Source organism: Rhipicephalus microplus, chromosome 3 (genome assembly GCF_043290135.1).
Source record: "Rhipicephalus microplus isolate Deutch F79 chromosome 3, USDA_Rmic, whole genome shotgun sequence".
NCBI lineage: Eukaryota > Metazoa > Arthropoda > Arachnida > Ixodida > Ixodidae > Rhipicephalus > Rhipicephalus microplus.
This window is the reverse complement of record NC_134702.1, coordinates 257,359,825-257,385,144: the sequence shown is the minus strand read 5'-3', so window position 1 is coordinate 257,385,144 and position 25,320 is coordinate 257,359,825. Positions and strand designations below refer to the sequence as shown.

The 25,320-nt window shown below is 47.2% G+C and overlaps 1 protein-coding gene across 2 annotated transcripts in view; it reads left to right on the top strand.

Annotated features, from left to right (window-relative positions):
* LOC119181018 (uncharacterized) overlaps window positions 1-25,081 on the top strand; it is a 219,213-nt gene extending 194,132 nt beyond the window's left edge. For both annotated transcript variants that reach the window (XM_075890926.1, XM_075890928.1), the window contains exon 6: window positions 24,438-25,081. In XM_075890926.1, the coding sequence (XP_075747041.1) occupies window positions 24,438-24,575 (138 nt within the window). In that variant the 3' untranslated portion in view covers window positions 24,576-25,081. The remainder of the gene's footprint in view (window positions 1-24,437) is intronic.
* The last annotated feature ends 239 nt before the right edge of the window (window positions 25,082-25,320 follow it).

Here is a 25,320-nt window from a genome sequence, read left to right as displayed (position 1 = left end):
AAAGTGGTCTCAAAGAACAGAGCCCTCTCCACCTCGTGCAGTCTTTTGTCCTGTGTCATATCACCTGCGTTGCTGCTTATCTGAACTGGTACCGTGCTGAACAGTACAAACTCGATACCCTCATACGAGGAGTCTATAAGCGAGCACTTGGCCATCCACACTTCACCAGTGCTGAACTCATCAATCAACTGGGAGTTCACAACACCCTTGCAGAACTCGTCGAAGCCCAACAATGCAGTCAGCTTGAACGGCTCACACTCACTGAAACGGGACATTCTATTCTCTCCACGCTTGGCTTCACGTATCATCAGCAACAGGGCCCCAAAAAATCCATTCTGAATAACACCCATAGCTGAATCCACGCGAATCTCATCCCTATAGAGATGCATCCCGAGTACAACTGAGCCCAGCGCCAACCTCACGCTGGAGCCACAACAAAAGCCCCTGCTCACGCACCTGGCGCCACATTTGTTGACGCAGCTGCGTATCCTCAAGGCGCACGTTTTGTAGTTGTCACCACGTGCAATGGAGTCCTACACCATGCAACCAGCGTCACTACTCCCTCTGCTGAGACGGCTGAAGAGGTGGCCATCGCCCTGGCCACTCCAGATCCCATCTGTGACAGCATCGTATGCGACTCTCGCTCAGCCGTCACTAACTACAACAAAGGCCGCATTTCATCTCAAGCGACTCGCGACCTCTGCCATTCACCACACTCCAAGACAGCATGATCACCCTAACATGAATCCCCGCCCACGCCGCCCCAGTACAACCATGCCTTCTCAACCTCAACGAGGTCACCCACTGCCTTGCGCGAGGCCTTGTCAACCGCACTGGAGCTACTGGAGAGGAGATGGACACCAGGGGCAACCTGACTACCTACAACGACCTCGTTAAAAACTTTTATTGCTGACGCCGAGGCTTTCCCCCAACTCACCCCCAGCTCAGCCGGGCACAGGCCACCAATTTGCGTGTACTTCAAACAAACACGTTCCCGGATGTGTACACAGCCTCCCACTGCCAGTGCTGTGGCACTCATCCGGCTACGCTTCTCCATTTGCTGTGGTAGTGCCAAGCACAGTACAGACACACAAACACCACGACCCTTTCGTCGAAGCTCCATGACGCTCTGCGAAGCTCCGCTCTTGAATAAACCTGGGCGACCCAGCACGCCCGTGAGACGGCGTCGAGCCAAGCCCATGACGTTCCCTCATGGGAGGCCTAGGCCCGGCTGCCTACACTTACTGGTTTCTTATAATAAAGTTTATTGCATCTCCTCCTCCTAGCACCTATGGCGCAGTGGGGCTCCAGCCCGTGTCCGTTAGGCGCCAGCTCAGCACTCTGTCACTGAGCGACCCCGGTTTTTTTATTAATCACCTGAGTACATACAACATTCACAGACAAAAGTACATCAAAGGGCAAATACAAACACAAGAAAACAGTTAAAAAGCGTCAAAGTTAATAGGCTTTCTAAAATTTCTCCATCTGCAGAAGGCTTTCTACTTGTTGAAGCCATTCGGGTACCTCTTGTTGAACCTTCCGTGATTTCACGAATGAACAGACATATTGAAAGTAGTATTGCCAAACTGGACGTGCATTAACATCAGCATGGCGCAGCGCCATTCTACATTGCCATGTACTGTGCAGGCCCAGTAACATAAACAGGTCAAAAGGTATTCTTCTTCATTTGATGCCGGTAGAAACCGGATGCCGTAGACATCAAGAGGAAGATCCTTTCTCGAAGTCCTTTGGAGAACATCTCAGAAAAAGACGGCATCCCAGCAGTCCAGCAAAACATGTTCGATTGTTTCCGGCTTTTTGCAGAGAAGACAATCATCACCCCAAGGAACAAATAAGCCTTCTTTTTGCATAAATGTTTTCACTGGCAAGGTCCCAGTGTGTAATTTAAAAAAGAATTTCGCTCCAGGTGATACCTTCAATTTTTTTACACGGCTTAAGACATTCTGGCCTGGGCTTACATCGAATAATGTTCTATATAGGGGAACATGAAGAACTGTTTCGGCTAGATTTTTGTATTACTTTTTACGCGACACTGTACTGAGGTATTCCAATGAAAAACGTGTTTTTAGAAAGAGACATGAATCAACAACTTCTTTTAAGTAACCTCTAATTCTTGCTTTCATGGGACAAGATGCTACCACGAATTCTGGCAACCATCTTCCAAGCCTAGGCTGTATAACAATACGTATGAACGGGTCTCGAATATTTCGGAAATAAAATTAACTGATTAACTAACTGACAAAAGTTTCAAAACTAACTGACAAAAGTTGACAAATTCACAGAACGAATAACCTTTGTTGGCACATAAACGTTCATTACATCACTAACAATGCCAATAAATCACTCGGGTACATACGCAGAAATTCTTCTAATGCCCCACGCCATTTAAAGTTGCTACTTTACAAAACACTCATCAGACCAAAACACGAGTATGCGTCTTCTGCTTGGGACCCCGGTCTAAAAACATTAAAAATCATTGATGAGTCCGTTCAAAATCGATCTGCACGTTTCATTATGTCAAACTATTCCCGCTCAGCTAGCATTTCATTAATTAAATCTGATCGGACTACTTGATTTTCAGCTTAGAAAAAAAGTTTCTCGTCTATGCCCTTTCCGAAAAATTCTTCACTCGAACAATTCAATTAGACAGGATCTCAAATCACAACCGTCATACATATCGTCACGTCTTAATCATGAGCATAAAGTTTTCACTCCTCTCTGTCGCACTTATGTTTTTCCGACTCCTTTTTGTCAAAAACCAGTGCCGAGTGGAACCGCCTTCCCTCCTCCATCGCCTGCATTGCAGACGCATCATCATTCAAAACTGCAGTGACAGATTATGTTATGCACCCTAAATAACTTTTTGTTGCTAAAAGTGTATTTTCACTGACTTGTATTTTCATGTTCTACTTTTAATGCATTTTTTGTTGTATAACCCACCCACTCTGTAACGCCTTTATGTTCCCTGAGGGTAATCGAAATTATAAAAAATGAAAATAAAAATTAAATGACACATACCAAACCCGCCAGAGTGAACCCGTCTGAATAAGTTAGTTCTACTTGTAGCTCCCAACAAAAACCACATAAGGAAACAGCAAATATTCGATTGAGCTTCTGTACAATCACACGTGAATAATGTAATAGTTGAACGACATACCAGAGCTTACTGACTAAAAATTGGTTACAAAAGGTCGCTCTGGCAAAAATAATAGCTGGAAACTTTTGAGTTGTTCAAATTTTTCTTGTAGCTCCCCGGCCTCACGCCACCAGTACAGTTCACTGTCACAATAATATTCTAATCGCACAACTAGGTATCGCACTGAAGTAGTAGTCCATGAAATACCAGCCACCAATTCTGGAGTCACAGGCTATTCGCCATGCCAGTAACCCACGCACTTGCTCAGGTTTACCAAGCTATACCTCTTGTATTACAATAAAATGTTCAAGATTTTGATGGTTTCAGCGAAACTTTCCTAATCCTTACAAAACACAGCTATATCATCTGCATATGCCAGTACCCGTACTTCAGCTTCTTGTAATTTGTACCCTTCTATATTACTGCTTTTCATGACTTCTTGACAAAGTGACTCTATATAAATTGAAAATAGAGGGAAGACACAGGACAGCCTTGTAGTACAGAATGTCTGACATTAACTCGTTTCCCAAGAACTTTGTTGATGATTAGCCGAGTTTTACATCTAGTATAAATCATTCGAACTGTATCCCGAATTACTTTACCAACATTGACATAGTCTAACAAATGAAAAAAACGCTTCGTGAGGTACTCGGTCAAATTATTTCTGTAAATCTATCTGGATCATCGCGATGTTATCGTTTGTGCCATCACATACTTTGTGCCTTGTGAATGTTTCTGAATATAGTGCGCCTTCTATTTCCACATGTTTGGTGATCACCTACAATGTTATTAATAACTGTCTGCAGTCTCCTTGCTAACAGTTTGATCAAATTCCTGTAGTCGATTTTTGATAAACTTATTAGTTTTTACGATTTCACTTGACGTAGTTCAACTAAGTCTTCTGTTTTTGGAATTATTGTAGTATGAGATACCAAAAAGCAGGTGGTAGAACCTTTATGTCTAAAGCTTTTTTAAAAACCACTGCTAGGATCAGTGCTGGTTCCTTTTTGAATTCCTTACAAAATGCGGTGGTCAACCCTTCAGGTCCTGGGGACTTTCCCAAATGGAAGGAAATTAATGCTTTTGGCACTTCCGGTTCATAATATTGTTACGGGGAGAAGGCGTCTGAAAAATACCTTTACTTTTGGTAATCAGGCAGGCATACAATATGGAGCCCAGTCTGCACGAGCTCGCCCTAAACATCATTCTCTTTTCCTAATGTTTATTTGTGGCATCCCGTAGCATCACCCCCGGCGTCGAAGGCACCGTCTCGGTGCTTGGCTGGTCCGAGCAATATCGCTTCAGCCGAGTGACGTGAACAACGTCGGAACACGATCCCGCGCTGGTGGCGTTAAGGGGTTCCATTTCATATGTAACGTCGATGACTCGGCGCATCACACGGTACGGACCCGAGTATGGCGAAGTCAGCTTTTCGCACAGGCCGACTCATCGTGACGGCGTTCTGAGAAGGACTGTGTCACCTTGACTGAAGCAGACATCACGATGGCACGCGTTGTAGACCAGTCGTTGTCGTTCCTGCGAATCGCTCAGACGCAGGCGAGCAATCTTACGTGCCTGTAAAGCTCTAGAGATCACATCATGGGCATATTCTGACGTGTGGCTAACGGCAGGAAGGAGCGTGTCAAAAGGCAACGTAGGTCCTCGTCCATACAGGAGGAAAAATGGCGAGAAACCTGCAGTATCATGTCGGAACGTATTATAGGCAAATGTCAAAAATGGGAGGGCGGAGTCCCAATCCCGATGGTCGGAAGAAACGTACATAGCGAGCTTGTCCGTGATTGTTCTACTTAGCCGCTTCGTGAGCCCGTGGGTTTGAGGATGATACGCCGTTGTGAACTTGTGCTTTGTAGCGCAGGAGTGTGATATGTCTTCGATAACTTGTGATAAAAAGTAGCGACCCCGATCGGTAAGCAGTTGCCGAAGAGCGCCGTGGTGTAATATGACGTCTTCTAGAAGAAAGTCAGCGACGTCGGTCGCACAACTGGTAGGAAGGGCCCGCGTGATGGCATACTAAGTGGTGTAATCCGTGGCGACTACTATCCACTTGTTTCCGCTGGCCGATAAAGGGAACGGTCCTAGTAAGTCAACACCTACCCTACAAAATGGTTTGGATAGGATCTGAATGGACTGAAGGCGTCCCGCTGGAAGGGTGGTTGGTTTTCTGTGGTGTTGACTGAATTTGAATGAGATGACGTAATGGCTGACGGATCGGTAAATACCGGGCCAAAAGAAGGACGTCAAACATGGTCATAAGTTCTTGAAACTTTCAGGTGACCAGCCGTCAGAATATCATGCAACTGTGCGACGACAGTTCGACGTATATGTTGTGGTATGACCAACAGCAGCTCAGGTCCGTCAGGATGCATGGTGTAGCGATATAATACGCCATCTTTGAGCAGGAACATACGGAGAGACGGAGGAGTTGTGGGACCACCGAGCCGAAAGATTATATCTCTGAGGTGAGGATCATGGCGTTGCTGATCTGCGATGTTGCTGAACGCGGAAAGTGCCAAAACGCAAGTAGACTCATCGCTCTCCAAAAGGTCTGCTGGGTCTACTGGATGACGCGACAAGCAATCAGCATCCTCATGGGGGCGGCCTGATTTGTAGACAACCGTGTAGGAATATTCCTGTACCCGTAGAGCCCACCGGCCGAGTCGTCCACTAGGATCTTTTAAGGACGACAACCAGCATAAGGCGGGGTGATCAATGACAACCGCGAACGAGCGTCCATACGAATACGGCCGAAATTTAGCCACTGCCCAGACGAGCGTGAGACATTCGCGTTCTGTGATGGAATAATTTCGCTCTGCTGGCAATAGAAGACGGCTAGCGTATGCAATAACGCGCTCGCCGCCATGCTGTCGTTGTGCCAAAACGGCTCCAATTCCGTTGCCGCTGGCGTCGGTACGCACTTCCGTTGGAGCGCATATATCAAAGTGGCCGATGATGATGATGAAAAACATTTATTATAAAAGAGAGAGGTACGGGGCCAAAGCATGACCCCGCTACATGGTCGGCGTCCTTAGTCCGGGACACCGCATGACGAGGCCCCTACTCGCGCCAGTCTCACCAGAGCCCGTTGAGACTCTAGTGATGAGCAGTTGAGGAGGGCAGTCTCCCATGCCTCTCGGTAAGGGGTAGGGGAAGGGGGTAGGTGGGGATTTTTCGGACATGCCCATACCATGTGAAAGATATCACACGTCTCCCCACAGTGTGGGCACCGCCATCTGTGTTCGCACCGAAATGTTTTAGGATTGCAGGACAGTGTAGAGTATTTGTCTGCAGGCGCCTTAGGGTTCGCTCTTCCGCCTTACTCAGCTCCTTTGCAGGAGCCGGGTAAAGGCGGTGAGTGTCGGGATAATCGGTCAAAATTTCTTTGAACCGCAGCAGTGGTGTATTGGCCTCCAAGTCATAAGAGCCAAGGTGAGGAGCCCGGTGGGTAAGCGCTCGGGCGGCCACGTCAGCAGCCTCATTACCTCGTAAGCCCTGATGGCCAGGAGCCCATACGATGCGTTTCGGGGCTGGATCAGCGAGAGCCCGTTTTAGAATTTGGCTGGCTAGGGGGGATATCTCTCCTGTCAAGTAATGAGCACATGCTTTCCAGGAGTCCGTGATGATAACTTTAGAGCTGGGGTCCGCAGCAGCAAGTGCTATCGCGACTTCCTCAGCGCACTCTGGATTTTATGCTCAAAGTGGCCGAGAATCGGTGGCGTCGTAAGTCTAGTCTTCAGTTCAATGAATGCTCTGGCTTGCTCAGGTGCCCATACAAAAGTCACACTTTTTTTCAGTAGTTCCGTGAGCGGGTGTGTGACCTCAGCGAAATTCCGCACAAATCTACGAAAGTAAGAACAGAGGCCCACAAAGCTTCGAACGTCGTTTGCAGAGGTCGGCACAGGGAAATCCTTGCCGGCGCGGACTTTCTCGTGATCGGGACGAACAGCAGAAGAATTGACAAGGTGTCTAAGGACAGTGAGCTGCCAGCGGTCGAGTGACATTTCGACAAGTTTAGCTGCAGCACTGCTTTGCGGAAAACCGAACAAATTGTTGAGAGACGCTCGAGGTGAGCTTCGAAAGTTGGCGAAAAAACAATGACGTCATCAAGGTAGCATAAGCAGATTGACTACTTGAAACCGTGAAGAAGAGCGTCCATCATTCTTTCAAATGTAGCCGGGGCATTGCATAACCTGAACGGCATTACTTTGAACTGATATAGCCCGTCGGGAGCTATAAATGCTGTCTTTTCACGGTCCAGATAATCAACTGATATCTGCCAGTATCTCTTCGGAACGAAGGTCGATGGACGAGAAATATTTTGCTCCACTGAGGCAGTCAAGAGCGTCATCTATCCGTGGCAGAGGATACACATCTTTTTTTTTGTAACTTTGTTAAGATTTCAATAGTCGACACAGAAGCGCCACCTGTTATCCTTCTTTCTCACGAGCACAACGGGCGAAGTCCAAGGACTTGAAGAAGGTTCAATGATGACTCGGGCAAGCATCTTGTCGACTTCTTGCTTGATCACGTGGTGCTTGGTGGAGGAAACCCGGTAGAGCCGCCGGTGTGCTGGATTTGCATCGCCGGTGTTGATCCGATGCTTTACGGCGGTCGTTCGACTTAGGGGTCGGTCGTGGAGATCAAAGGCGTCTTGAAACGATGAAAGAAGGCCACGAAGCGCAGACACATACTCGGCCGGAAGGTCAGAGGCAATCATTTTAATTATGCAGTCTAGTGCTCTGCCCGACCGAATACTGGCAGATGGCGGTGTATCCTCTGTTAAGGGGGATATGTGGTAGTCGCCGGCTGAGGCAAGGGTTGCAAGGGATGTCTCTCGTGGCAGCACTTCAGAGCAAAGTCCAAAGTTCACTATAGAAAGACATGCCACGTTGTCCTTCATTGTGATGATGGTGTGGGGGAACGCAACATTGAGCGAACACAGGACTGTAGAATTAGGTGAAATGACGTAATCACTATCAGCCGCAAGTGGATCAGAAGAGACGTCGATATACGTCACAGCTCGACAAGATAGGCGAACAAAGTCGACGGAGCATAGCTTTGGCGGCGCAGGATCAGGAGGGTCAACGGCGTGTGGTAGGACGAGCCGAACAACACCAGCTGAACAGTCAATTAGGGCAAAATGCTCCGATAGAAAATCGAGTCTCAAAAGGATGTCATGTGGGCAGTGGTCCAGTACGTAAATCAGAACAGTGGTATGACGTCGAGCAACAGTGACGCGGGCGGCAGACATCCCAGTGACCGCTAATGTTGCACCATCGGCTACTCGGACAACAGTGATCGGAGCAGGAGTGAACACTTTCTTGTGTTAAGCACGATGACTGGAGTTCATGACTGATATGTGAGTGCCGTGGTCAATGAGTGTCGCCACAGAAGTACCGTCAACATTTACTTTAATTAAGTTGTTGTGTCCGCGGGTATCGTGTGTAGAGGAATTTCGCTTCAGGTCGTCGAAGCAGGCTCACCTCTAGGAGCTCTGCTCGTCAGTTTTCCGAGGACTGGCGGTAGGAGGGTGAGAGGGAGCGACGTCGGTTAGTTGAGAGGGACATGCGTCCAGAGGGCGACGAAGAGCGGTTCGGTTGGGCGGTCCTGGATGGCGATGCGTCGTCTTGTTCCACGTAGATCAGCATCCGAGAAACGAGAACCAGCAGGCGGGCGTCGGGTGTTGGCACAATGCGACCATGGCTGCCAATCCCAGGAAGTGCCGCAATGACGTGAATTATGGCCGAATCGTCCACAGTTGAAGCAGGTCGGCCTGTCATAGTAAGTTCGCCCTTCTACCGAGTTCCGGTAACGTGGGTGATTGTTCGGTACGCGGGACATATTAGGTGTACTGAGCAGTCGGTAGCCAGGTCGGTTAACGGGGCATAGCGTCGGAAGTCCGGCGTTGGCCAGTTCCTGGCGCACGACACTCTTGATCAAAGAAATCGTGGCACGAGAGTCGTCGGTAGCCCGGGCTTGGTTGGACAGTAAAGATGATGCCTCGATATCGTGGCGCACGATGCGCACAATATTGTCGGAAGCAGCAGGGGCTGGTGGCAAACGGGCGTTCTCGCAGGTACATTTTGCAGCCGTGTTGGTAAGACGTGAGAAGCGTGGAGCGATACGGCGACTTTTCGCGTCTTCGAAGCGTCGGCATTCATTATTAACGCCGTCTACAGTCGATGAGTTTCGAAACACGAGGAGATGGAAGGCGTCATCGGCGATTAGTTTGAGGATGTGCGCGACCTTTTCAGATTCCGGCATCTTGTCGTCAACCTTCCGGCAGAGGGCGAGCACATGTTGTATGTATGTAACGTACGACTCGGTGCAGGACTGGAGGGGCACGCTAGTTCGTTGTGCGCGCCCCGCCACGGTATTCTTGTGGCTAAGGTACTCGGCTGCTGACCCGCTGGTCGCGGGTTCGAATCCCGGCTGTGGCGGCTGCATTTCCGATGGAGGCGGAAATGTTGTAGGCCCGTGTGCTCAGATTTGGGTGCACGTTAAAGAACCCCTGGTGGTCGAAATTTCCGGAGCCCTCCACTACGGCGTCTCTCATAATCATTTGGTGGTTTTGGGACGTTAAACCCACATATAATAATAACAAATAAATAATAGTTCTTTCTGCGCAGCACGACGACGCCCATTGGGCTTGCTGAAGAGATCGAAGAGTTTCTGTTTACAGATGTCCCAAATTGTGATATCGTCCTCGTGGTTGGAAAACCAAACTTTGGCTGTGCCATCAAGGTAGAAAACAATATTGGCCAACATGAGCGTCAAATCCCAGTAGTACAGAGTGCTCACCCATTCGTACAGCTAAAGCCATTCTTCTACGTCAGTACTGTCACTGCCCGAAAAGGTGCCTGGGTCACCCGGTTGTGTCAGGACGGCGGTGTGGTCAGTAGCGTCTGAAAAATACCTTTACTTTAGGTAGACAGACAGGCATAAAATATGGAGCCCAGTCTGCACGAGCTCACCCTAAACATCGTCCTCTTTCCTATAATCCGGGATTAAAACAACCCGGGATTATAACCGTGCTAATTTTCATCAATTCAGGACGGAGCTAGAAGATTTTTATCGGGAACTTTTTTGCCGTCGTTTGCCTCTCGAACCGTGAACGAAAACTGGATTCTTTTAAAAAAAATATTAGAGTTAGTTGACCAGCTTGTGCCACTGATCTCTGCTTCCAACGATAAAACTAACCCTTGGTTTACTAAACATCTTCGAACATTACGAAATAAAGAGAAACGTTTCTATGATACCCCAAAACGCATTGGCTCTGTGTCCTACTGGGATAAATACAAGGTCTGCTTACAAGACTATTGTAAAGCCTTAGACACAGCTAAGAAAAAATATTATTCGCAGGACTTGCCGTAACTTCTCAAAAATAACCCCAAAAAGTTCTGGCAAATAATTTCACCATATAACAAGTCTCCTAATCACATTACAATACACGAATGTGAACTAACGCCGCTTTCTGATGAAGCTTCCGCTATTGCTTTCAATGAGTACTTCGCGTCTGTTTTTACACAGGAAAATAGTTCCAATGTGCCATTTGTTCCAGATCACCCTTTCGCTTTGAGGGCCCCAATCATTGCCACTGCCGAAGGTATAGCCCAACTCATCACGAATCTTAAGGTTTCTACTTCATCAGGTATTGATAACATTAACTCTAAAATACTGAAGAACACCACAGATATTTCCGGGCGCTTCCTCTGTCTCCTATTTAACCAGTCGCTATCATCAGGCGAACTGCCCAAGGATTGGAAGATTGGTAAGGTGATTCCCGTATTCAAGTCCAGTGACAGGCACTCGCCCCGTAATTATCGACCCATTTCACTTACATGCATCTCTTGCAAACTACTGGAACATATCGTGGCTTCTCATATCTACGATCACTTTGAATCGCACAACTTCTTCTCCCATCAGCATGGCTTTAGAAAAGGCTACTCATGTGACACCCAGTTATTCGAATTCACGACTGACCTTCACTTTAATATGAACGCTAACGAACAAACTGATTGTCTCTTCCTTGATTTCGCCAAGGCATTCGATACTGTCCCTCATTGTCGTTTAATGTGTAGATTGGCCGCACTCCGTATTGATTCATTAATCCTGTCTTGGCTACGAAGCTTCCTCTCTTCGCGTCAGCAACTTACGGTGATCAACGACATTTCATCTAACCTTTGCGACGTTACATCCGGTGTTCCCCAAGCTAGTGTAATAGGTCCTTTACTTTTTCTAATATACAATAATGATTTGCCCGATAACCTTTTATCTAAAGTTAGGTTGTTCGCTGACGATTGCGCCATATTCCGCAACATTAAATGTTTTCATGATCATTCCGCTCTCCAAAATGACCTTGACCTAGCCTTCCGGTGGTGCAAAACTTGGCAGATGTCCCTTAACGCCTCTAAACGCAAGTTAATCTCGTTCACTCGAAAGCATAACAATTCAGCATTTCACTATAAGATTAATAACGCCGTTGTGTCAGCTACACCATCTTAAAAATATTTAGGCGTTCACCTTACATCGGATCTATCCTGGACTACGCATATAGCAGCTGTCTCATCGAAAGCATCTCAATCTTTCGGATATCTCCGCAGAAACTTGCGCAACGCTCCTTCTAACGTACGCGCATTATCATATATTACTTATGTTCACCCACAGCTAGAGTATGCATCATCCACATGGTCACCATATCAAGATTACTTGGTACGTATGTTGGAAGCCGTCCAGAATAGGGCAGCGAGATTCATCTCCGGAAACTACGACTATCATTCAAGTATTACCCTAATAAAACAAGACCTTGCATTTCAGTCACTAGAAATACGCCGCAACATTGCTCTTTTATGTCTGTTTCATAGGTACACTTATAGTAACGAAATTCACTGTTTGCCACTTTATTCTTCTGCGCGCACTTCCCAGCGCATTCACAATGCCCGTAGTTTTACGCGCATTCATGGTCACACGCAGGTATTTAACTTATCATCACTACCTCGAGCCATTGCATATTGGAATGACCTTCCGGATCATGTTGTATCTATTTGTAACCGTGAAATTTTTCGTGATAACCTGATTTCGTTGCACTCTAGCATTGTATAACGCTGTTGCACCTTGATGTTTGTAATATTTTATATATGTATATATTTTTTCGTCTGCTTTTCTCCTTTATTGTTATTTCGTTTGTATACTGATGCCCCCCTTACTCAATGCCCTTCAGTGGGCCTGTAAGGTATTTTGAATAAAATAAATTAAATAATAATCTTCATTTGTGGCATCCTGTAGCAATATGACATTGTAAGCTGTCTTTCCTGCAGTCTTCAACCTTTAGTATTAATTTTGAAAATAAATTTTTGAATCCATCTACATTTACTTCTCTTTTTATCAATTATTTGGTGTAGAACTCACTGAAATCATCCTGTATATATCTCTGTTCACGTGTAACATTACCAATGTATTCAATCTGATGTATAGCATTCCTTTGAGCGTTCCATTTTTCTAGACTGTGCATTCTTTTGGTCGGCTTCTCTCCTGCGGCCATTTTCTCGGCCTTTACCCTCATCTGCGCACCACGATACTTCTCCTCGTCAATTTTTTCTAATTTGGACTTTACTGACCTTATATCATTCATTAATAAGCCGGGGTTTTTGCTTTCCTGTGCTAGCAGTTCTTTCAGATTTAAGCGTAGGGTTCTTTCTGCTTCACTTTTTGCGTGTTTTATAACGCTTGAGAGCTCTATAGCTTTCATCTTTATAACCTTTTTAAAATGTTCCTATTTAACTCCACATTTTTGTCTCCACTGCTTATGTTTACCAACTCCTCTTGAACACTGTCCATAAACATCTCATCTTCCAAGAGCTTCCACGTGTTCCAGTGAAATACTGGTCTGCGTCTGTTTCTTTTGCCTATTAGAAATGATACTAAGTAGTGATCACTAAACAAATTAGTGAGGACATTGTACTCACTGATAATCGGAACATATTCCAGTGACATGTAGGCCTTATCTAGGCGCGAATGACTGAAACCTTGAAAGTGCGTATACAGTGTTTGTCCTTTACCAATTCACTCTGCAACATCCTCATGGTCTAAGTGAGACGTTAGATTCCTTAACAAAACAGTGGTTCATTCGTTAAAATTGAATGCACATGTTTTATCATCGGCACTGATCACATAATAAAATATCTCATTAGGATAACTATGCGATGGCATTCACAATAAGCACGATTTTATTCGAATGTTGCACACCGTTCGTCCCCTTTAACAGGTGCATATAAACAAATTACTCGCCAATTAAGAGGAAAGAAAGCCAAATCACAAACAACAAACCTTCCGGACGAACTATACGAGAAATTTTGAACAGTGGCACCTAAACTATCCCGCACAAATATCACACACTCTGCCGACCTACCAACTGCATGACTGACTGATTGATTGATTGATATGTGGGGTTTAACGTCCCAAAACCACTATATGATTATGAGAGACGCCGTAGTGGAGGGCTCCGGAAATTTAGACCACCTGGGGTTCTTTAACGTGCACCCAAATCTGAGCACACGGGCCTACAACATTTCCGCCTCCATCGAAAATGTAGCCGCCGCAGCCGGGATTCGAACCCGCGCCCTGCGGGTCAGCAGCCGAGTACCTTAGCCACTAGACCACCGCGGCGGGGCAACTGCATGACTGACGCTGGCACTGTAGCGTCCGGTGAAACGTTGCAGTACACTCTCGATGGCGTCCACACTCTCCGCTTCGGTTTCCTGGACTGCAATAGTGTCCAGGTCTTGGTCTAAGGCTAGTCTGTAGAGCTGAGTCTGTTTCTTTTGGAAGCCAGTCCTCGTGCGTTGAGCGTCGCTGCTTTCACGAACCCACTCAGCGACGAGATTGGTCAGCGGGTCCAGGCTGAGAGCCCCGCACTTTCACTTGTTGGGATCTCGTCGTCCAGGGTGGATCCATGTTGTTCACCTTCAGTTTGCACAGCCATCGTCGCCTTTGAGTGACGACGACCGTGGTCGCGCAGCCGATAGTTATAGCGCGAGAACAAAACGACGACACAGAGACAAGAAGGACACGAAAGACACGAGCGCTATGTCTTTCGTGTCCTTCTTGTCTCTGTGTCGTCGTTTTGTTCTCGCGCTATAACTATCGTCATGCCATACCAACTAGCCCAAGCTGCCACACTTCTAAGTCGCGCAGCGTTTCGTTTCTTACCTCCACTGACCACCTTCCGCTGGACTTCCGACTTCACTTGCGTTTCGTCTACTTGAGCGCCGTCGTCCGAGTCGCGACGGCGTTTTGCAGACACCAATTCTTATTCCATCCTTGGGCTATCCAGGTTACCAAGCAAACCTTCATTTTCACGTGTTTCGTTCGCTAAAGAATACTGTGGAGCTGAGTTTGGAGGAGTCGAAGTGGCGTTGGCCTGGGACGCCGACATTTCAGGGTGCGCTGTTTGGAGCTGCGACGCGGCGTGCATCGCAGGCGCAGGACACGTCTGTTCGCTCGTCGTTGGCCGCTGGATTTCCCATCCTTCGATCGGCGTTCATGTCAGGGGCTGAAGAATGTTGCTTACTTTTGTTCGGCACAGGCGCGTCATCCGATGTCGTTTGCTGTGATGTTACAGGCCAAGATGCTTGTTCGGATTCCTCTTCATCCGTGAGAACTTCACACTATTGAGTCTCAGGTCGTCGCCCTGCAGCTCGCGCGTGCGAATGGTTGCACTCATTTTGCTTATGACCAAAGGAGTGACATTCACTGCACCTTGGAACTTTGCAATCGCGTCGCATGTGCCCCGTGCTTCGGCACTACAAGCACAAAGTAGGTCTCCCTGGCATTACGATCAGGGCCATACTGCTGCCATACGCATTTTATGCGGCAGTTGATCTACACAAACGCCGTCTAGTAGTTGCATGCGTATTACACGAGTTGTCGATTCAACTCATTCGAAATCCTCGACTCTCCATTGGTCATCGGTCACCTCCTTGACGTCACCGTATTCATAGAAGGCACGTTTAATAGCGCCTTTTGTAACATCAAACGCTAGCCAGTGCAATTTAATCTTAACCACTTGCCGCGTAGGATCAATGGTGAGACATTCCCGGAGAGCGCTGGAGTCTGTCAGCACTTTTTTCGCTTGCTCGGTCTTCGTGTTCAATAACCACACGTGCGACATCTGATATGTCCCAATCCCACTTACTTGCTGTATTACAACTAAGTATTTGAGCGGTTTACTGAAGTCTTCGATGCGATACGGTCGGCAGCTGACGTCGCAGTGTAGAGCTACTGCTTGACGCATCGCATCATCTGATGTCAACGAAGGCAGCATAATCTTGTAGTCCTTTGGAACGAGGGGAGGCGGCAGGCGTCGGCCGCTGTCGCTGCTACGAGCTTTCCATACTGCGTCTGCACCGACCGGCGTCCACAAGTAGAATCCATTGAGCTACGCCGGTGCTTCTCAGTTCATAGCAAACTTGCCTGAGGCAGGCTTGATGTCGGCAAAGCAATCGTGTTAATACGACATATAAAGCATTTTAAAACAGCGAAAGAACAACAAGCTCTTGCACAATGCGAATAGCGTAACGAGTGGGTATTACAATGCTCCAGCCCATTACAAAGGCTTGTTCTTGTTTCCATATTAACTGTGGCACGTAGACACTTCAGCCGTAATTCCTCAGCAGCGTCAGCCAGTGCATGAACAATTGACACGATTCCTAGCAAGTTTTCAGTGGATACCACGCTTGTCAGAACAATGACAAAAATGGCATAGCGAATGCCGGCCTACTACTCAAAAGTTTATTATATTAGCCCTAGTGAGTACCAAGCAATTGTGCTTGGAGTAGTTACCCAATGAGTGTTTTGAAAATGCTCTGAAAGGCTGCTCTCCTAGCTTTCGCTGCGACTGTGCTGCGCCTTCCGCGCAGGCCTGGCGTGCTTTAGGGGAAAAGCTCCTTAAAGCGGCACTCATTCGTCCCCCGTAGTAGCCATAGTCGTAGTGTGTAACTAGTCTTACGTTATGACCTGCAAGGTGGTGCCGGTGGGAGATTTTTTCCTGTGCGTCGTTGAACAATACATAATTGGCAGCGTGCGCGTTAACTAAAAGCCGAATTCTCATGTCTCTCATTCCCCATTAGCAGCCATTGGCATGTACATTGATCACTATGTGACAAGAAAGGGTTGCTACGTTATAGTCGCTGGGCGTAACTTCCTTGATTTTAGAAAGGTTTAGCGAGCGTTGAGCCGCAGTGTCATGAATACAGTGAACTAGTATATACCATGAACTTGAGGTGGTTAAATGTGGGAATTGGACGCAAGCCGTAAGCGCAAGCCGTGAGAAAGTGTGCGTGTGCCATCTTTCCTTTAGTCCTTGGAAATTCTGCTGGATGGCGGTGCTCCTATATGGGGAATATATGATGAAAACTTGTGAGGTGGTGGTACTTGGAGTGCTGAATAGATGGACGAACGGACACACAGACAGATGCTTGGACGTGCGCACGGATGACTGTATGGACGGATGGACGCATGGACGAACGCAGGGACGGAGGCACAGATGTACGTGCGGACGCACGAACAGACGCACGCACAGATGGGCGGATGGACACACGGACGGTCACACAGACGGACGCATGGACGGACCGAAGCAAGCACGAATGGACGTACGGATGCTTGGCCCCACTCTCCATCATTCACTCCGTGGATATGCTGCCATTTTTTTTAATCGCGTCTCCCTGTTTCTGTTCTTACTTCTTCGTTGCCCTAAATGCTCATGAACACGGAGCGTGACGTTGCCCTTCTCTCGCATCTGATTCATTCCCGACGACTCTGCCCAACGATATCGCACCGTCCAATCACAGGCGATCAAGAGAGCCGCAACGCGAGCTAGTGAAAGCCACAATCGCAGTCACAAAGACACGTAGGCGTATGGTGCACTTGAAAAGGTACTGTAGCAGATAACTAGTACGCGCGTTTCCTTGAAAACGTTGACTGTTGTGTTGCCATCTTACAACTGGTGTGAAGCTGTGTAGCGCCGCCACTTTTCGCCAGAGCGACCAGTCTTGTAATTTTATATTACTCCTTGACCGGTGCGTCAGGGTTAGGTATACCACTGTGGCTCCACCGAAGGAAGAGGGGACAGGTTTTGCAAGCGTCCGCAGGATCACAGGCACGCCGCGCTTGCATAGTTATGAATTCAGACGTTAAAACATATTTCGAAACCCATCTAAACTTTACATGAAAGTCAATTACCAACCTTGCTTTCAGAAACAAGATTCTCTTGGTAATTCTCTGTCTTGCCTTGCCCAAGATACCACTCCGCGGTGGTCTAGTGGCTAAGCGACTCGGCTGCTGACCCACAGGTCGCGGGATCGAGTCCCAGCTGCGGCGGCTGCATTTCCGATGGAGGCGGAAACGCTGTAGGCCCGTAAGTTCAGATATGCGTGCACGTTAAAGAACCCCAGGTTGTTGAAATGTCCACAGCCCTCCACTATACGATGTCTATCATATTTCTATGGTGGTTTTGGGATGGTAAGCCCCACATATATGTTGTTGAATGACTGTTGGAGAAGTCAACTTGCCGAAACACTGTTTGTAGTGACTTTCTCTCCTGCAAAATTTTGTTTTGGCTTCAAGCATCTCCGTGCCTTTGAGCTTGTGTCTAATTTGGTACTCAATTTCTCTAAGAAAACGATGTGCCGCGATAAGAACTGTGATTGAGTCAAATACGACGCTGCCTACCTACGATTGTCAATATTCTTTGCATTTGTTAGGATACTCGGTATTCAATGTTTGCTCATTTTGTCTATATGTCAGTTGCAAATAAAGTTGATTCATGGACTGACATTTTCACAGACGTGTACGTTTGTTTTTCAATAAATAACCTGCAATAACAAATTAATTTAACTTCTGTCGATCGAGTTTTCTCTTACAGAGAAACCATTCGGTATAACTTTTGCCTTTTGCTGACACACGAATATTTTCATACAATAAGGAAGAAATGATTAAAGAAATTTCATGATTGGCCCCATTGCCAAAGCGGGTAGTGGACCTGAAAGAGGGCACTAGCGCATTCCTCTTGAATGCGAAGTGGGAAAGGAAAGCTTCCCCTGCAAACCTCCCCCTCTCGGTTTTACATCTTTCCTTCTTTTTGATGACTTACCCTTGGACGTCATGTAAGAAATGTTCTGTTCGTGATTTATTTCTAGATATATGCCCCGCAGCTGCAAGTGGCAAAAGTGGCACTGCCACTACATATTATGTGAGAACACGTACATGAGAGGTATAGGAATTTTCGCCCCCTGCTACAAATATGATCACAAAGTTTGGCAATGCGGACTAATCTGCGCATGTGTGAGTTACTTTTAAACATCAGTCCATTTCATGCTGAAATAAGTGTCACCGATGTCGTCGTCTGCATGTCTCTTTTATTTGTGTGTTTTAATAGGGGCAAAATGTCATACGGTAAACAGTGTACCGCGTCGACAGCATTGTGCAGTATGCAGGAACAATGTGGCGCTTTGTATTTGAGTCGTCGAAAGTGCGCATTGAGCCGAGGTGCGAGCTCGACACCGAAAATTCTGGTTTCTGTTTGTACCCACTGCCCAGTCTCATACCTAATGTGATGGATGGATGGTAAAATTTTATTTCGTCAGAAAGCAACTGCGGATGATTCCGTGTTAGATGGCCATCAGTCCAAGGTTGGCGGCGACCTGTGTGGCCCACTCCACGACCTTTAACTGGACGACTGGTTCTGAGCTGGTCAACACGGCCTTCCAGTGCTCAAGAGAGGAATCACGCATAATATCCACTGGCGGCGGCACTATGCTACATTCCCAAATTATGTGATCATATGTTGCCACAGCTTGACACCATTTGCAATGCGATCTCCTCCGGGTACATTTTGTTCAACACGTAAAGGTTGGGAAAAGATCGCGTCTGCCGTTTTCTCCAGACACATTCCTGCGCCTTAGTCAACCGCTTGTGTGGGGGCGAATAAAACCTACGCTCTTGTTTATAATGATTCGTTATGTCGTGAAAGGACACCAGCCCATCTCTCGCGGACCTCCTCGGAACGGACGGCTCACCTACCCGGCTCACGAAACCTCGAGAATTCAGGTGAGCCGCCTCGTTCCTAGGGTTTCCAGAGTGTGCTGGTACCCAGACAATTTCTATTTCTCTAATTTCTCGTCCCGTGGCTCCATGCAGAAATCGTGCGGCGGTCGCCGATATTCTGCCCCTCGCCAGATTTCGAATGGCTGTCTTTGAATCACTGAGAATCAGATCCGACTGCGAATTATTTATAGCTAGCGCTATTGCTGCTTCTCCTGCAGTTTATGAGGAGCGGGTTTTGACCAATATAGAGGCGACTAAGTGTCCCCGCTTGTCCACCATCACAATCACAAAAGCGTCTTTGTCCTTATATTCCGCAACATCTGTATAGACTTCCGCTTTGTACTCGCCGTACTCAACGTGTAAAGATCTGGCGCTTGCCTGCCTGCGCTGCGTATGGTGAATCGCCCCAGTGGGAGCTTCTGCTTCAATGCCAATCCTTTCCAATATGATCCTTCCCGATTTGGTTGTCTAAAGCCTAGCGTGCTGCATCACCATATGCGCCTCCCATAATTCATCCAGGGTGTTGTGTACCCCTAGTTTTAACAGCCTTTCTATAGGCGTGTTGTTAGGCAACCAAAGCGCTGCCTGGTAAGCTTGCCGGATCATAGCCTCGACTTTGCCTTTTTCTGCAGCATCCAACCTCATATAAGGTGCCACGTAAGGAATTCTGCTGAGCACAAACGCCTGTACCAGCTTACAGAGTTCTTTTTCTTTAACCCCGCTCCTAATATGATTATTTCAAAGGTTAAACTGTGGGATTCAGCGCCTCAGGCCTATAATCAAGGTAACAAGTTAGGTATGAATGAATGAATGAATGAATGAATGAATGAATGAAACATTTATCAAAAAGGAGAAGGAAAGAATAAGCGGAAGGACAGGGATGTTAGCCAGCTCTTAGACCAGCTGGCTGCCCTGTGTTGGGGAAAGGATGAGGAGAATAAAACATGATAGAAAAAGTGTTGGAAAAAGAGAAAGATAGACAATACAAAAATAGCGACTGAGGAAAGGCAACATCAAAGAGAATAAGACACTAAATTCTGTCTCTGGGACCACGTATCCGCAAAAAGCGTAGCAAAGCATTCAAAGCCTTCTGGGCTGAAGATGGGCTCGGCCAATGACCCAGAATTTTTCGTTCCTACAAAGGCCGATCAATTAGTCTATTCAGAGCTGCACTAAGTCCTTGTCTTCGCCCATTGAAATTTGTGCACTCACATAAAAGGTGTGTAATGGTTTCTTCGCAGCTGCAGTAAGTGCGTGTAGAAAACCTGGCCATTCCAATAAAATAGGAGTATGCATTCGTGAAGGCCACTTCAAGCCACAAACGGTATAGAAGAGTCTCCGCAGCTCGAGATGTTCCTGAGGAAACACGAATCTGGAGATCGGGATCAAAGTTATCCAGGCGCGCGTTTGCGAATTCTGTCAAGTTCCAATGTACCAGTGTGAGATCACGTGCATGCGAACGAATTCTTGTAGCTGCATCGGTTCTTGAGAGCACCATGGCTGTGTATTGAGTACCGTCGTGTGCAGATCTAGCAGCCTCATTAGCGTGGTCATTGCCTTGTATACCGCGATGACGTGGTATCCACTGATACACTATGCTGTGTTGTTTTTCGATTGCTTGGTGATGAAGAAGCCTTTTTTCAGGTACTAAATGTTGATTAGGTCCATGGCGAAAGGGTGACAAGAGACATTGAAGAGCTGCCTTCAAGTCCAAGAAGATAAACCAAGTTTCCGAAGAAACTTCAACTATAAACTCTAGAGATGCACGTATGGTGGCGAGTTCTCCAGCTGTCGACGATAATAAATGCGATGTCATGAATTTAATTGTGATGTGGCTCGCGGGAATAACCACCGCCCCTGCTGAGCTTACTGAAGACGCGGAGTTATCCGTGTAAATGTAAAGGCGTCCATTGTGCTTCTCTTGCAGGAAAAGTAATTTGGCGTGTTTGGGGGCTAGATGCGACGGCGTTTTCTCATTTTGGATGCCAGGATTGGTAAGAAGCGCTTTGAGTGGGTATAGGCACCACAATAAAACAGCGGCCGTGCTGCATGCGTAAAGTGCAATGGAAGAACTGCGCAACGCTGAGCTACAGTTGCGCTGAACGCCAAGTGGTGCCTAGAAGTTCAAAGTGAGGCGAGGTAATGTGATAGAATCCGAACGAAATGTCTTAGGCGCTTTCTCTTGCGTCTACGTGGATGCATGTGTTGACAGGATAATCACGCGCAGTGATGACTCTCGCTGCTGTAGATGCGCTTCTCGGAAGACCAAGGCCTATTCGCTGTGCTTCGGCTTGGATTGACTGGAGGACGCGCAAGTTTGTTCTTAGGATCCCGCAAAGCACGTGTAAGCTGTAGCGCACATAACCGAGGAACAGAATAGTGTAGAGTTGAAGCATTGCTCATACCAATGCACCCCACGTTTTTCTAGCAAGAAACCTGAGCACGTGGGTGATCATGGTGAGTTTCATTTTCATATGGGCGATGTGAGGGCTCCTGGAGAGGTCGTGATCAACTATGGCTCCGAGGAATTGGTGGGTCTTCATGTAGTTGATTGTCTGTCCATTGATTGTAATAACACATGGGCCCATCGCCTTATGCATGAATGATATAAGCGAGCACTTCTCCGATGACAGCTCTAGTACCCGTTCTTCAAGGTACTTCGTCTCTAGTGTAGCCGCTCTCTGAAGCCGGGCACGCAAATGAAGGCGTGTTGCGCCTGACGCCCACATGCAGATGTCATCTGCGTGTATTGATAGATGAATTGATTGTGGAAGTGCATCAACCAGGCTGAGGAGCACTAGATTGAAAATAGTGGGACTAAGAACACCACATTGAGGCACACCACGGCGGATGCAATAATGCGTTACTTTTCCATTCTTCGTCTGTACAACAAAAGTTACACTCTTCAAATAGCTGTCGATCCATTGGTAAACCCGACTCTCCAATCCAACATTTTTCATGACATCCAGAATGGCTTCATGCCATGCATTATTGTTTGCGCATTTCACGTCCAAGAACAACGCCGCAGATAAATGTTGCAGTCTTTTGATGCTGCATGGGCGAGACCAGGTCAATAATGCCGCCGAAAGCCCGTCATAGCATCAGGGTATACTTCGTGGTACTCCAAGTACCACTCTAGGCGAGTCAAAATCATCCTCTCCACCCCTTTACCGAAACAGCTGGTAAGCGTGATGGGGCAATAAGAGGTCAAGTCTCGAGGAGATTTACCTGGTTTAAGCACAGAGACGAGGCGGATGAATATTTCCGAAGAAGGGACCAATCCACTGCTAGACGAGTCGTTGTATATAGATAGAAGGGCCCGTCGACCTGCTTCATCGAGGTTGCGAAGAGCCATGTACAGGATCCTATCCGGACTAGCTCATGAATATCGTTTGCATGCCGTCAAGGCCACTTGAAGTTCCTCTAGAGAGAAAAAATGCCGCCATATCCACGAAGTGAATGGTGATGAGTGGGCGAAGCTTCGGAGGTAAACCTGGTAAACCATGAATCCTCCGTACATTTTGCCCACTCGATTTTATTGCGACGCTCCCCCTAGCGTACGTCGCCGCACTATATCGAACGATGAAGCGCGCCATATGTGGCATCATTCCTATTTTATAACACCTCGCATCTTTCATAATCAACTACACGTACCGCCGTCTAGTTTATAACATCTTGCATCTTTTGGACGGACGGACGGACGGACGGACGGACGGATGGACGGATGGATGGATGGATGGATGGATGGATGGATGGATGGATGGATGGATGGATGGATGGATGGACGGACGGACGGACGGACGGACGGATGGACGGATGGACGGATGGATATGGCTGTACCCTTTAGATCGGGCGGTGGCTAGCGTAATACTTAGAACTGAACGAGAGGTGGCTACATACAGGGGACGCACAGCCCGCGCCTTAAGGAGCTTCGCTCCTAAAAGGTGTTCATTCTTGTATCTCTGGAGACTGGTGAGTTCTCTAAGTGACACGTGGTGCATGGGGACGCCTGACCAGAAACGAAAGTGTATATTGCACTTAGTGCAGGAGAGGACTGGGCGGGACCTTACTCCATTGGACTGAGCTGCTATTCGCGCCTGCTCCACGATGTTCCACTGGTCGTCGAGAGCTAAGTTGGACAAAGTATGCTCCAACGTGTCGGCTGCAAAGTTTGCGCTTTGTTTCTGTCAGAGTGGCAGGCCCACAAAGTATGTGAAACGGGGCAACGCGGCTGCAACATAATTACCACATGGCGCTAAATTTGGCCATAACAACCGGGCGTTTGTACGACATGGTGTGGAACCTGCGCGAATAGGTGTTCTCGGCTTTAGTGAGTCACGTAGCGGAATGAAGCAAAGTTGGTCTTTGTAGGCATTACAGCTGCAGTATGCCTGCGTGTGCTGCAGCCGGTATTGGCGCTTGAGTGCCGTGGTGTGAAGGGTCTGTAGACAGAGCCCGGGGAAGGCATGCTGCGCCGACTTGTGTGTCCACTGGTTTGTGGCTGCCTCCTAGCGACCTGACACTCATGAAATTTGGTATCAGTATTTTGGATGCGTTCATAATATGGCAGAAATGTGTCCGGGACGTCCCGAAAACTAATACTTGATGATGCTCCAATCCGTCTTGTCCTGGATGTTTATTCCGCATGGTAAAATAACTTATTCATTTTCTAAAAACTCTCAACTATTGAGAACTTTCACAATTTGGCATTGATTGATTTATGGATATGTGTAGTTTAACGGCCCGTAACCATCATATGAATATGAGAGACGTTGTAGTGGAGAGCTCCGAAAGTTTTAACGACCTGGGGTTTTTTGACGTGCACCCAAATCTGACTACAGGGGCCTACAGCATTTTCGCCTCCATCGAAAATGTAGCCGCCGCAGCCGGGACACAATTTCGCATGACATTGACGCATTGAAGATAATAAACCCATCGTGAAATGTTTTTGTATACGTAACTAGCACGGCAGTGTCGCGATTCCTCTCATAAAAATGAACAGCGTATCTTGTGCGCTTTGAAAAAAAATTTTTTTTTATTTCGAACCATCGTATCTAACGCCAAAGACGCACTGTTGTTCAAGCTGGTGTATACCTCTCATGCGTTACATACTTAAGTTCCGGTAAGTGCGTGACCATGTCTGTCTCTTTTTATTTGACAGGTGTACTTCCTCAAGTGTGTGCTGGCGTACTATCACACGCTACAAAGCGAAGAAGAACCACAGCCGGAGCCGGAGCTGGAGCTGGAGCCGGAGCCTTTGATCGAAGAAGAGCCACACTGCAGCAAAAACAACGCTTAGCATTATCGCCTAAATAGTAGTATTCAAGATGTACAATGTCAATTTTTACGAAAGGGAACACGGGAACGCATGGCCTGCGCACTCCGGCGGCTGCTGGCAGCGCGTTTAAGTGGGAGCAAGAGCAACTGCGATCTTTTTTTGCATCATCTCCTGGTGAGGAAAACAACCATTCGTTGCTGATATAGAACCAGCGGCAAGATTGCGACCCCCTCCCCCTTCAAAGAGATTACCAGAGAGCCAGTAATCCCTTGAAGGGGGAGGGGTTGCAATCTTGCCGTTACATATCAGCAACAATTGGTTGTTCTACTGTGCAGCAAGATGACTCGAAAAAAGACTGTGGTTACTCTCGCTCCGGCTTGAACGCGCTGCCAGCAGCCGCCGGAGCGTGCAGGCCACGCGTTCCCGTGTCCCTTTCGTAAAAATTGCCACCGTACAAAACATGCGCACTGCACGAACAAATCCAGCAAATTCACCTACAACTTGCAATAAACACATTTTAAGATGGTTTGCTCTAGCCTGGTGCCAGTTTAATTTTGTCGCATTGTTCACTACTTCGTAAGTGAACTCGACCACTAAATATTTCGGGCAGCCATCGTTGCGACAATATAATTTCAATACGCAAGAGCAACTGCTACATAATGCTGTCGAAATGAACCACCTGATGAACTAATGTTTATGTTTACTGATTTGTATCTGTTCATTGTCCAGAGTTTAATGTTATCATATTTGCGGTCGTAATTGTTGG